General features: G+C 35.6%; 1 protein-coding gene across 1 annotated transcript in view; it reads right to left on the bottom strand.

Annotated features, from left to right (window-relative positions):
* GRID2 (glutamate ionotropic receptor delta type subunit 2) overlaps positions 1-15457 on the bottom strand; it is a 1658713-nt gene that overhangs the window by 597471 nt on the left and 1045785 nt on the right. The window contains exon 8 of the mRNA XM_049885711.1: positions 4015-4134. Within this exon, the coding sequence (XP_049741668.1) occupies positions 4015-4134 (120 nt within the window). The remainder of the gene's footprint in view (positions 1-4014; positions 4135-15457) is intronic.

Genomic DNA, 15457 nt, shown 5'->3' on the forward strand with positions numbered 1-15457 from the left:
CCACAAATCATTAATAAAAAGATAATTAAAAATCCCATTAATTTAGAAAGTAAGAAACAGTCTAAATAATCCATGGGTTAATAAAGACAAAATTGAAAGAGAAAATTTTTTAACTAAATGAAAATAAGAATTTCATTCAAAATTTATGCAATGCAAATAAAACAGTACTTAGAAGAAAATATATAGTATTGAATACACATTTTAAAAATGAGGAAGTTGGAAAATTGAACTGTGTATGCATGTCACAAAATTAAAATGCAAATCCAAAAAGTATAAGATAGAAAATAAAAAAGATTAAAACAAACATAAATTGACTAAAAAATACACGAGTAGGACCAAAAGAAATGTATCTTTCTATAAAGATGAATAAAATAGAATTCTGATAATATTGATCAAGCAAAGAGAAAAAAGTTACAACAAAACAATTTCAGATATGAAAATGAGGCCAGATCTTCAAATATTTCAGAGATTAAAATGATAGGATATAGTTAGTAACTTTATAGCAATATACTAAGAAAACACATTTGAAAAATTAAAACTTCTTAATTCAAGAAGAATTAGAAAATACGACATTTTTTATATACCATTAAAAAATAGAATCAGTAGTAAAAATAATTTCTACAAAGAAAATTGTAGGCACAGTTAGCTTCATTAGGTGATCTATCAAACACTCAAGGAAAAAATTATCCCAAGTTTATGTAATTCATAGATAATTAAAAAAGGAGGAAACCCACTCCACCACATTGTATGAGGCCAGCATAAACTTTGTATAAAATCCAACATGGTGGAAAATTCCAGGCAACCTCACTCATGAATACCCATTAAAAAAAATCTTAGCAAGGTGGTAGCAAACCAAATAATTTTTATATAAACAGTTATAATTTATATAAAAATAAACATAATTTAAGCTCCAAGAATGTATGGTACTTCCTTAATTTGATCAAACTTAATAAAAAACAGCAAAAAAATCCATCATATATACTAGTGTAATGCTGAAATCTTTTTCTTTGGAATTGGTAACAATCCAAGGATATTTACTATTACTGCTTTTATTCAATACTGGACTAGGGGTCCTAGCTAGTATGCTAAGGGAAGAAAAAATAAAAGGTGTAAGGATTAAAAAGAGGAGACATGAACCCTTATTAATTATAGTTGATACGACTATTCATAACAATCTATAGGTAAGTTATTATAATTAAAGAGTTCAGCAAGAAAACTGGATATAAAATGAACAGATAAATATCAATGTTATTCCCATATATCAGCAACAAACAGGAAATGAAATTTTAAAAGATACCACATTATATTCACACAATAGAATACCATTCAGCAATTGTAGTTTAAAAAAAGAAAGAAAAACTACCCACGATAATATGGATGTATCTAAAAAATATCAAGTTGAGAGAAAAGTGCCAGATACAAATGTAGATACTATACTATATTAACCATTTACCTAATCTGCACTGTTAAGAAAGTAAAAGTAATGACCGTACTTCCTGGGTGATAAAAATATTCTGTATCTTGATCTGGGTGGTGGTCACATCGTTGAATCATGGGAACTCACTGAACACTCAAAATCTGTGCATTTTATGATATTTAAATTGTTTCGATATCAGTAAAAATAAACAAGATACTACGATGAAGAGTGAAACTCTAATCTTTCTCACCTTACACATTAAAAAGACTTCCAGGTAGATTAAAGACCTCAATTTAAAAGGCAGAACTACAAAGCCTTTAAAACATTATAGAGCACACTATTTTCATAACTTGTGGAGTAGGGGATGATTTCTTGAATAGGACCAAATAGCAATAACCATAAGGGCAAAGATTCATAAGTCAACTATATTTAAAGTTACTATAAAGAGAATTTCAAGAAAATTCACAGAGAAGAAAAGAAAATTTGCAACATAATTAAACAATAGAGGACTAGGATCTATACATAACTTCTAGATTTAATTAAAAAAAAAAAAAAGACATTCCAACAGAAAAAATGGCCAAAAGACCTGAATATGCAGTTCATTCAAAAAGAAATCTGAAGAGTTAAAAAAAAACTTGGAAACAAAGCCAAACCATTTAATAAGCAGGAAAATAAAAATTGCAAACATGAGGAACAGCATTATATGCCAAATAAATTAACAAAAATCTTAAAAATCTAATAAAACCAATATTTGGTGAGAACACGGGGCAATGGGGACTCTCCTGCACTGCAGTGGAGTGTAAATTGGTAAGCCCCTGTGAAAATGGATGTGATATTATCCAGTAAAGTTCAAGGTACAGTTTCCTATCTACTCCTAAATACATAAACTAGCTAAATGCATGCAAAAAGTACAAGGATATACACACCAAAAAACCCATTGCCACTGAGTTGATTTCGACTCATAGCAACCCTAAAGGACAGAGTAGAACTGCCCCATAGGGTTTCCAAGGAGTGCCTGGTGGATTTGAACTGCCAACCTTTTGTTTAGTAGCTGTAGCTCTTAACTACTGAGCCATCAGGGTTTCCATATATACATATGTGTGTGTATGTGTGTGTATATGTGTATATATATATATATCTAAGATATGTGTACAAGAAAGTTTATAACAACATTGCTTATAGTAGTCTAAAAAATGGAGACAAAACAAGGTAGATTGTGATACATTCATAAAAAACAATAAACTAATATAAATGGACAAACTGTAACTACGTGTAAGAACAAGAATGAATAATGCAATGTTGAACAAAGTAATCAAGAAAAAAGACTGTATATAATATTCTCTATGTTATTACATGACATGTAAGCTCACTTATACAATGTCAAGTTTATTCATAAATTGAAATACAGGTAAAACTGAATAATATTATTTAAGGATGCAAATAAAAGTGAAAAAATTAAATAAAAATGTAATGAAATGAGCATCATAAAATTCAGACTAATGGTTCCACCACTGAGAAGGGATATCAGGCATATCATCAGGAAAAGCAAATAGGGGCTTTTAGGATGCTTGGCACGTTCTATCTCTGGACCATAGTAGTGGTTGTTTCCTTTAAAATATTTCACTAGACTATCCATGTGTTTTATGCAGTTTTCAGTGTTTGCTATTCACTATAACACAATAAAAATAATAAAAAAAAGCATTAAGATAGTTTCAACTTCTCTAGCCTAAATTTTCTCTCTCTTTTTTTTTTTTCCTGATAAGAATAACTCCTAACTTTGTTTTGTGTTAATTTTTCTGCAACCTATATCTCAGCACTGGAAATGCCCACTGAAGAAACTCTTACCCTCCAAGCAGTCAACTTTATACAGTCAGACATTTATAGTTATCCACTCTCTATGCAGCCTCAGTTACCTTATATTTTTCTCTACCAAAAGTATATAAAAACAGCAAATCCAAACCTTAGAAAAGTCATTTCTCTACGGGCTTATATATTCCTCCTTAAGAAAGTTATTGTCCCTGTATTTCATGAAACATCCTTTATAGGAGCTCAGTTAGCTTCTTCTTACATATGATCTGTAGTGTATAACAAGAGCTAATTTCCTGCAAATCATTTTCTACTTATTACATGACACATATTGAAGTTGAAATATAATAATGTCACACTTTATAGACTTTCCCTCTTACTATATGACATTTATCTAAGTTCTTATTCTGATCTTAGGCATGGTACAAGTGAAAAAACCAGCAACTATGCATTGAATGAATATAACTTTTACTATTTTTTAAAATTACTATAATATTAGTATAATAAATGAAAGATGATGTTGTTTCCCTAAACAACCAGCAGATTACTTTTTTCCCATTAAATTATTCTAAGGCATAAATAGAATTTATAACTTCCTATTTCTGGTCAGTACTATTTCTGGTCAGTACTATTTAAAGGTACTTAAATGCCTAATTCTTTTTCTCTCTTCTTTGTCTTCCAAACTATAGTATAAATTTTAATGAGTACTGTGATCATACAGCATGGAGAACAATCGAGCAAAACCATAATTAGTATAGGAAAAGTATATTTATCACTGTTTCTGGTCTTACTTTTCGAACACCTCGGCCAAGCTCTTCTCCATAGTTGGTTCCAAGGATTTCAAAGTGAACATTGGGGTTGCCTCCGTTTTCTCCAAATTCTAGCTCTCCAGTCAATCCACTAACTCCACCCTAAAAAGAGAAAAGATACTAATTCAAAATTTCAGAATCAGATAAATACATATATATAAAGGAAGTTATAGGAACTCTACTTCCATCTATAAAATAAATATTAATTTATGTATTCAACTATTAATGGGCTTTTTTTAAATATGTACACAGCACAAAGAGAAGTTAAGTTGAAAGTAATTTTGGAGATCACTTAATCCAATGTCCTCCTTTTTACAGACAGAAATTTAGACCAAGAGACTCAAATGACTGCTGAAAATGACACTATGTTAGAGCTGAGAGTAATTTCCAGGTTAGTGTTTTTTTCCACCATACCTTGTGACTTGCATTGGTCTCTTAGAAAACGAAGTACCTCTGGAGAGCATAACATCTATTGTTGAAAAAGGTCTTTGACAATATTCTTTGCTGCAACACTCCTCTAATTTGATCTAATATAACTTCTGGAAATTTTAACAGCTATGGTTTCCAAATTATTGTAGCATTATATTTCCTCCTTCTTTAAATATTTTTCCCAAATTGAAAAAAAAAAAAAAAAGCTAAATTAAGCTTGAAAATCTGTTTTTACTTTTAAATGGTAGTGCTAGCAGTTGAGATTCAATGGGAATTTCCAAGCTTGGTCTTTCATTCAACATGACAGATGTTCATTTCCTCAACAGATGGCAGTGTAGGTCATACTCCTTTCTTTCTTGTTTACCATTATTTTCTCAGCTTAGTTTATCAGTCTTCATAGTATTTATGATTTTACAAATGAAAATCACATTTTGAGTCATGTCAATACTAAAGCATATCTAACTTAGAATTCTAGCTTGATATTGACATTTATTTGGACAACAAATTATCCCAGTTTGTTAATTGCTTCAATTATCACCTCTATAATGTTGATGGAGCCCTGGTGGCACAGTGGTTAAGAATTCAGCAGCTAAGGAAAATGTCAACAGTCTGAATCCACCAGCCACTCCTTGGAAACCCTATGGGGCCATTCTACTCTGTCTTACATGGTCGCTATGAGTCGGAATTGACTTGACAGAAATGGGTTTGGTTTGTGTGTGTGTGTGCGCGCGTTTGTGTGTGCGCGTGTGTGATGTTGATATTTAAATATTTCTCACTTGTCATAACTGTTAAATCAGTTTCTTGTCTTTCTTAGCAGGTGCTATGCTTTATGCTGTATCTCCTAGTTTATCTTGTAGCCCATTGCATAATGCTAAATTCATAGTAGGAGTTCAATAAACCATTGCTAATGGATGTTTTTTCTTTTTAATGGATGTTTACTACCTTAATCATTAATTTCAATATTTAATGTATTTCATTTTTGCACAGTAATAATCAACAAATTATCAACAAAAAAATAATCCTCCATCATGATTTCTTAATAAGCCAGTTTCTCTTTTATTATCCAGTTTCATTAATTTAAAAAAAAATGTTGAATTCGATGTCTGTAGGTTTTTTTATGACCTAGCAGTCAAGACCATGAGTTTGAGTCACACTCTCTAGGTCTGATCAACGGCATCATAATCTACTAGCAGTTTAATCCTGGTAAGTTATTTCATTTCTTTATGCCTCAATGTCTACATCTGTAAAATGGGAGAAATAACAGTACCTAACCCAGAAGATTATCATGAGTCTTATTATAGGATAATGCAGGTAAAGCACAAAGAAGAGTTCTTGACATGTAGTGCAAGTTTCATTAGTTACTATTATCATCATTCCCTCACTTTTATTTCATTGTTTTTGTTTTTTTATTGTGCTTTAGGTGAAAGTTTACAGCTCAAGTTAGTTTCTCTTACAAAAATTTATACACATATTGTTATGTGACACTAGTTGCAGCCCCTATAATATGACAGCACACTCCCCCTTTCTACCCTGGGTTTCGTGTGTCCATCCAACCAGCTCCTGTCCCTTTCTGCCTTTTCATCCTGTATCCGGACAGGAGCCACCCTTTTAGTATATATGCTTGACCTAAGAAGCACACTCTTCAAGAGAATTATTTTATGTTTTATAGTCCAGTCTAATCTTTGTCTGAAGAGTGGGCTTTGGGAATGGTTTTAGTTCTGGGTCAATAGGGCATCCCAGGGGCCATGGCTTCGGAGGTTCCTGGTCTTTTTATGTGAATTTGAGTTCTGCTCTATACTTTTCTCCCACTCCATCAGGGATTCTCTGTTGTGGTCCCTGTCCGGGCAGTCATTGTTAGTAGCTGGGCACCATCTAGTTCTTCTGATCTCAGGCTGATGGAGTCTCTGGTTTATGTGGCCATTTTGTCTCTTAGGCTAATAATTTCCTTTCGTCTTTGGTGTTCTTCATTCTCCTTTGCTCCAAGTGGGTTGGGACCAATTGATGCAACATAAATGGTTGCTCGCAAGCTTGATGAGTGGATGCCACTCATCAAAGTGGGATGTAGAACATTTTCTTAATAAACTTTGTTATGCCAATTGACCTGGATGTCATCCCAAACCATGGTCTCCAGACCCCAGCCCCAGCTACTCTGTCCTTCAAAGTATTTGGTTGTGTTCAGGGAACTTCTTAGCTTTTGGTTTAGTCCAGTTGTGCTGACTTCCCCTGTATTGTGTGTTGTCCTTCTCTTCATCTAAGATGATTCTTGTGTACTATCTAGTGAATCCCCCTCTCCCTCCCTCCCCACCCTCATAACCATCAAAGGATGTTTTCTTCTGTGTTTAAACCATTTTTTGAGTTCTTATAATAGTGGTCTCATACAATATTTGTCCTTTTGCGACTGACTAATTTCACTAAGCATAATGCCCTCCAGATTCATTCATGTTGTGAGGTGTTTCACATCAACCACTGAACACTGCCAGACTGACACTAGAGCAGAGTGGGAAAGGGGCAGGTGAGGGGAAGAGAGGCACTTCTCCATTACAGACGTCTCAAAGGGGAAAGGGTTATTTTGATCCTGCACGGTAGGTTAGACACTTGCACTTAATTTTTGCAGATCCTGCACTGTTTTCCCCTGGCTCCAGAGGCTTGTGCAGACTCTCTATTGCTTATTTCATTCTTTAATTTGGAGAATTTCTAATTCTCCCCAGAATTGTAGACATGATCTTGTTTTTTTCATTCAAAGTTTATTGGGCTCACAATATTTTATTATATGCTTGAAAATTCATAATTACGGAAAATGTTTTTACAAATTTCAACTCAATTACATTTCATTGATTAGTACTTGGAGAAAAATGATTTAACGCAGTTAGTCCAGGATCCATTCACTCCTTTTACTAGCGTGTTGGGGAGTTACCACTGAAGAAAGGAAAAAAAGAGGGGTAAGTAGGTATAGGGAGAAAGACGTGGCAGTCAGCTTACGTAAAGATTACAGCCTTGGAAACCCTATAGGGCAGTTTTATTGTGTCGTATAGGGTCACTATGAGTCAGAATCGACTCAACTGCAATGAGTTTTAAGTGGGTCTAATGGAGCCCTGGAGCCCTAATAGTGCAGTGGCTTACGTGTTTGGCTGCTAACCAAAGGTTCGGTAGTTAGAATCTACCAGTCACTCCTTGCAAACGTTATGGGGCAGTTCTGCTCTGTCATATAGGGTCACTATGAGTCAGAATCCACTCAACAGCAATGGGTTTTTAGTTTAATGGAGCCCTGGTTGTGTAGTGGTTAAGTGTTATGGCTGATAACCAAAAGCTTGGCAGTTCGAATCCACCAGGCACTCCTTCAAAACCCTATGGGGCAGTTCTACCCTGTTCTATAGCATTGCTATGAGTCGGAATTGACTTGATGGCAATGGATTTGGTTTTCAGTTTTTAATGTCTGAACAGAAGATTTCAAAGGGCAGCTTAAAAACACAAAGTAAAGTATTATAATAAAATGTGCAAAGAGCTGGAGTTAGAAAACCAAAAAAAAAAAAAACATGTTCACCATTCCTCAACCTGAAAGAATAGAAGGAAAAATTCAAGCCTCAAGTTGCAATAGTGAAGGATCCTGTGGTCAAAATATCAAATGACACAGAAGCATCAAAAGAAGATGGAAGGATACACTGAGTCACTGTATCAAAAAAAATTTCTCAAAGTTCAACCATTTTAGGAGGTAGCATATGAAAAAGAACTGATGGTACTGAAAGAAGTCCAAGCTGCACCGAAGGCATTGGTGAAAAACAAGGCTCTAGGAATTGATGGAATACCAATTGAGATGTTTCAGTAAACAGATGCAATGCTGAGTGCTTACTTGTCTATGCCAAGAAATTTGGAAGACAGCTACCTGGCCAATCAACTGGAAGAGATTCATATTTGTGCCCATTCTAAACAAAGACTATCCAACAGATTGTGGAAACTGTCGAACAATATCATTAATACCACACAAAAATAAAATTTTGCTGAAGATAATTCAGAAATGGTTGCAGCAGAACATCGACAGGGAATTGCCAGAAATTCAAGCTGGATTCATAAGAGGATGTGGAATGAAGGATACCATTGCTCATGTCAGACAGATCTTGGCTAAAAGTAGAGAATACCAGAATGATGTTTATCTGTGTCTTATTGACTATGCAAAGGCATTCGGCTGCATGGATCATAACAAATTACAGGTAACATTGTGAATAATGGGAATTCCAGAACACTTAATTGTGTTCATGAGGAACCTGCACACAGACCAAGAGGCAGTCATTTGAATACAACAAAGGGATACTATGTGGTTTAAAATCAGGAAAGGTGTGTGTTGGGGTTGTATCCTTTCACCAAACTTAGCCTGTATGTTAAGCAAATAATCTGAGAACCTGTACTATATGTAGAAGAATGTGTCATCAGGATTGCAGGAAGACTAATTAGTAAGCTACAATATGCAGATGACACAACCTTGTTTGCTGAAAGTGAAAAAGACTTGAAGCACTTACTAATGAAGATCAACGACCACAGCCTTCAGTATGGATTATACCTGAACATAAAGAAAACAAAAATCCTCACAACTGGACCAATAAGCAAAATCACGATAAATGGAAAAAAAAGATTGAAGTTGTAAAGGATTTCATTTTATTTGGATCCAAAATCAATGCTCATGGAAGCAGCAGTCAAGAAATCAGATGACATATTGCATTGGGCAAATCTGTTGCAAAAGACCTCTTTGAAGTGTTAAAAAGCAAAGATGTCACTGTAAGGATTAAAGTACACCTCACCTAAGCCATGGTATTTTCAGTCACTCATATGCATCTGAAAGCTGGACAGTGAGAAAGGAAGACCGAAGAAGAATTGATGTTTTTGAATTATGATGCTGGCAAAGAACAGTGAGTATACCATGGACTACCAGAAGAATATACACATCTATCTTGGAAATGAAATACAGCCAGAATGCTTCTTAGAAGGGAAGATGGTGAGACTTCATTTCATGTACTTTGGATGTGTTATCAGGAGGAACCAGTCCCCAGAGGAAGACATGATACTTGGTAAAGTAGGTGAGTGAAAAAGAAGAAGACCGTTAACAAGATGGATTGATCCAGTGGCACAACAGTGGGCTCAAACACACCAAGGACTGTTAGATGTATGCAAGACCTGGCAATGTTTCCTTCTGTTGTACATAGGTTCCCTTTGACTCAGAATTCACTCGATGGCACCTAACAACAACAAGGTCTTATCCACTGGCACTCCATTTATGTAGTCTAGAAATATTTACTAGAATGAAGAGTTAATCTATAGAAAGGCCTTAGCTAGCTAAGAAATTATTGTAATAAACACAGAATCTATGGATTAATGATATCCGTCTCCTCAGAGAATGTCCTGAAACTATACATTCTCTAGGTTAAAACTGGACTTGTTTCATAACTTAAGTGCTGCCCATTGTGTGAGGTAAACCTGCCAACCCTTTTTTGGAAACAGAATGTGCACTTCCAATGTGGAAAGAGAAGACTTGTGGCCAAAGTAGAGAGTATTTGAAGCCATGCAGTATGTTCCAGGCTCTTTCTCCTTTGGCCCTCTTCATTGTCTCTATCCTTGAAAGGGGTAAGATATCTGATTCTTGCAATCAAGTCAATTTGATTCCATGTGTTAGCTCAGCATTAATATCTCAAAGCATATAAATATTACTTAACATTTGAAAGATTCAGGTAAGTACAGTGGATCTTATTATTATTAACATTTCTAAGTGGCAAATACTGCAGAAGTTTGACAAATACAGTTTATATTACTACGGGTAAGTTCAAACTACTGGTATTCAGAAATCCTTTTTCAAGAGCTTTTTTTTGCCCTCAATCACACATCTTTGCCAATAATATCTTATGATTATATCAGAATCTTAAATATCTATGCTGGTAAATTATAGGAAATAAAACTAAAGATATTATAAAAAAAAGATATTATACATCAGTATAATTGATACATTGCAAAAATGCTATACCCCTGATATTTCTAAACATTTGAGCAATAGGCACCTTGGCACAATATTATTATTCCCAATCAATACTTATATGGCACTTCTGGCCAATGTCTATCCCCAGCTTGTGTCTGGCACTGAGTGAGTTAGTCCACTTACATTACACAAGGTACAAAAATCCAATAAATCAGGGGACTTGCATTTTACTAGTTTACTGTGGCCTCCACTTAACTTGTCATCTTTTTGACTTTGTAATTCATCTTTTTTAATGCTATATTCTTAATGAGCTGCTAGCATGCATAATCAATGAAACCTTTCTTTCCAGAGAACTAAAGGATGCCTGAGAGTTCAGTATTTCAAGCAAATAAACCCTTTAGCTGAAGGCCCTTCTTATCTGACCGAGCTGTAGCCTCTCTGATTTTTGATTGCCTCATAATGTTCTAGTATTTTTGAATTTTTTTCATTTATCCTCCAATCAACCTTGAAAACAGAACCTTGGCAAAAATGTTCACTGGCTGGATAGTGATGAAGGGCCATTATCCTTGTGCATGCACAGGTGTGTTTTTTACCTCTTGGTGATGCAGTAGATTCTAAATAAAATGAGCTAATAGAATATTGATAGTACAAATAATACATACAAATAATTTCTAAATGTCTTTTAAATTGGCAGTAAAAATTGCTGCCAGTGTAAACCTTTTTAAAATAATATGTAAAATTGGTTTGCATTTCATCCTACCTACTCTATATAGAAATATCAGTGGGCATCAAATATAGAAAGCAGAAGAGAAGAAAAATAAACAGAGAAGCATCAAAGTTTGGGAGTAATTTACTATTGGATAATCATATTGTGAAAAAGCAGAAGTTTGTTGTTTCCCTATTGGTAAGATCAGCTGGAAAAAAGAAGAAAAAGAAATAATTACTAGGAATTTATTTTACTGCTTGTGACACTGAAGGATATTTTCCTGTTTGAAACTGTAACTTAGAGATACTTTTGAGGTGATATGGAACATCGAATATTTATGATACTCGCCTAACTTCCTTATACATATTCCTAGGTTCCTGGCAACCTGCAGACACACTTGGTAACCAAGGACATCTTGTTAAATAAACATGAGCCCAGCAAGACAGTGAACACATTGGGAGATGCCAGGCTCAGCAGCATATTCTCATGTCCCCACATTTCTGCAAACTTAGTTTCAGAGAAAAAAAAAGTCCATGACAGAAAGAAAACACTACATTTTCTACCCAGAAAAGAAATATAGTGCATTGATAAATACCAGGATACAAAACACAAAAACAAAAACTTTATTTGTATGAAAATTTTAGTTGTCATAGAACAATTATGTGTATATGTATGTGTGTGCATGTTTACATACACGTATCTAATTACATACAGAGATATAAATTTAAATATTCATAATAGAGACTAACTTTGGAATCCTCACAGCAAAATGAAAAGCAATAGGGTGTTACTAGCTTTTTAGTCATACTATATACATCACGGGAAGAAACTGAGGCCATGATGATTAATTAATTGAGGAGCCTAAACTGAAATATCCATCTTTGCCTCATAGTTTTTCTTCTAGACTATGTAATTTGTGTTTGCAATATAACATATATAAATCACAGTGGATTGCTAAGGAAATGTATGTCGAACTGAATTAAATGAAAATTTACACCACTTTATCCACTTATGACTCAAATGCCCTGAGACTGGAGTGTATGTTGATGGTCCACAAGCAAACCATTTCAGGGCACAAAACCAAAAAAACCAAACACATTGCCGTCGAGTCGATTCCGACTCACGGCGACCCTATAGCGACCCTAGGAAGCCCTGGTGGCATAGTGGTTAAGAGCTATGGCTGCTAACCAAAAGGCTGGCAGTTTGAATCCAGCAGGTACTTCCTGGAAACCCCATGAGGCAGTTCTACCCTGTCCTATAGGGCTGCTATGAGTTGGAATTGACTTATGGAGACCCTGATGGTGTAGTGGTTAAGTGCTACAGCTGCTAACCAAAGGCTTGGCAGTTCGAATCTACCAGGCACTCCTTGGAAATTCTATGGGGCAGTTCTACTCTGTCCTATAGGGTCGCTATGAGTGATGAGAATGAATGATTTCAGGGCATAGACTGCGTTTTTTAAAGCTTCTTGCACATGTTTTTATGAAAAGGGTTTCTGATATTCCAAGACAGTGCTGTTTCTCATAAGTCAGATTATGTTTTCCTAAATTCTCTCTGTCTTTCTCATTCAGGTTTATAAATTCTAAATTGTAAACGGTGGCTTTAGACAAAAGGCAAAGTAATATGTTTCCATTCCTTCAAGTACATTAATCTAAAATAACTTTCCCAAACCAGAAAACTAGGAATTACCATTTTTTTTTTCCTCTTCATCCTCCGTCATGTCTCAAAGATACCTACTTCCATCCACCCTCAGTGCCCATACTCTTATCTGGGCACCCTCTTGTAGGAGCACAGTGTGCTCCCATCTGGTCCATCCTGGTCTGGGGCAGCTGCAGAATGGATTCTCCACTCACCAGCTACAGGCTAACCTATTTTGTCACACATCCCTGTTTGAAATACTTCAGTGACTTAAACTTACCCCTTAGATAAACTTTAAGAACTTTAACATGGCTTATAAAACTCTTTATGTTCATCCTCCTATCTACCTCTCCCCGCTAAGGGGGAAAGACTTCCCCATGCTCTCTCTGTTCTAGCCATCCTGGGCTTATTTCTGATGTTTACATGTCAAACAGCCCTTTGCCTCCAAGCCTTCTAGCATTCTATTACCCTTGCATGAAACATTCTTTCTTCCCCATTCCTGAAATACTCTACCCTTTCTTTTCCTGGCTAATGCCTACTCATCCTGAAAACCTGTTGCTGGTGAATCGATTCCAACTCATAGTGGCCTTATAGGACAGAGTAGAGCTGCCCCACAGGGTCTCCAAGGAGTGGCTGGTGGATTCGAACTGCTGACTTTTTAGTTAGTAGCCAAGCTCTTAACCACTGGGCAACCAGGGCTCCGTTACTCATCCTGAAGGTCTCTGCTAATTTGTCACTCTTGTGCCTAAGTAGTTCCTCCTGTCACATATTTCTAGAGCAGTTGGTGTTTCCCTTTTGTAGAAATGATCACACTTGTAATTATTTTTGATCTTTCTATTTTCCTCTACATTCTGTGATTTCACAGTATAGCATATGGTGGTATTCAATAGATATTTGTTGAAGGAATAGATTATCATTATAAGAATTAGAGTAATTTTAATATTTCTGCCATTTCAAAGAATGCTCACTTCTTTTTACTAAAACGTGAGAAATGTATTGGTACATTAAATATTTGAGATACTGCCACAAACTTATTGATATTTTCTACTTTTCTACATTCTGTATTGAAAATTATTACCTCAAAGGAATTAGAAATTGATCAGTTACGCCAATGCTAGAGTATTTGATAAAAAAAAAAAAAAATTAAGGACCTATCAAATCTTAATTGATTTACTTATGTAGAATACATAGAAAAGAGTCAGCAATTCTACATGCAATCACATATTTTTAAATGTAATATTTTTTTTTTTAATTGAAGAAGTGGTGGTTAAGGTTGTATGTTAACTTGGCTGGGCCATGATTCTCAGTGGTTTGGCAGTTATGACGTAGTTTCGCAGCTGTGTAATGATGTTATCTCCTCCATAATGAGATCTGATATAATGAAATCACTTTCAAGGTGAAATCCTTATGAGCAGCCAATTGGTTGAAAGGAAGTTTCCTTGGGGGTGTGGCCTGCATCCAGTGAAGGTGAACTTTCCGGCAAAGCTCATGGGCTTTTGCTTCCTCTGGATCCTATAGCCAGCTCCTGTTCATCTGACTTCCAGTTCTTGGGACTTGAGTTAGCAGCTCACCTGCCAACCTTGGGATTTGTCAGCTTTTACAGCTTGTGAGCCAAAGGCCTGCTGTCCCACCTGCCAATCTTGGGTTCACCAGCCCCTGCAACTACGTGAGTTAGGAGAAGCCTCCAGCCTGACCCACGGACTTGGGACTTTCCAGCCTCTGCAACCATGTGAGCCATTTCCTTGATATAACTCTCTCTCTCCATATATATATATAAATATATACACTTCGTTGGTTTTGCTTCCCCAGAGAACCAGCCTAAACAGAAGTATTCTTTCTAAAACTCAGCTCTGATTTTTTCATACTCGTGCTTAAAAATCCTTTAGTCTCTTCCATTTACCCATAAAATAAAACAAATTCCTTTTCCTCAATCTCTTTCCAGTCTAATATGCTCTGCATTTCTCCATGTATTCTGTGCCTCCTGGTATTAAACAACTTTTGTCATTGTATACATGGTTATTTCAATAAATATGTTAGCTATGTTGCTCCAACCACCTGAAGTATACTCTTCCCCATAGTTTTAACAGGTTTTTTTAAATATGTTACTTTTCAACTTTCGGTTAAGATGTTATAAGTTTCATGGTAATCTTTCTAATCTATTTTCTCTGTCAGAACACTGCAAGGAGTTTACTGGAAGTGCTCATGAGAGTAGCACCTGCAAGGGAGTGAGGAAAGAAGGACTGGGCAGAGGGAGAGGTTAAACTGTGATATCAATGCAGTAGGGGCTTGGGTGATCATATGGGCCACTTGACAACTACAAGGGGCCCTTAGAGTTGTAGTGAATTGAGACATGGGACTTGGGCCTTTGTAGCTCTGCAGTGACCAGTCATTAGATGCATGCTGCCTCTAGGAAGGGGGTTTAAGATTGGGTTGGGGAGCTCCTTTCTACCTAGAACAGTTCCTGGGGAGAGGCTAAAATACGTGCCTTAACCTTCAAGCAAATATATGGGCAGGTACCACAGCACACTATACTCTTCTCTCTAAGATTCCATTGAATTATAATTTTAGCTCATCTGGGCTTTTTGTTAACTCTTACCATATATATTTTTTCGTATACTTAGCCAATATTCATTACTATGCTCTAAATTACTTTTTGTGTAATCCTACACAATAGTTTGTGTAATACATTCCACAGTATA

The sequence above is a fragment of the Elephas maximus genome, chromosome 5 (genome assembly GCF_024166365.1).
Source record: "Elephas maximus indicus isolate mEleMax1 chromosome 5, mEleMax1 primary haplotype, whole genome shotgun sequence".
Classification (NCBI taxonomy): Eukaryota; Metazoa; Chordata; class Mammalia; order Proboscidea; family Elephantidae; genus Elephas; species Elephas maximus.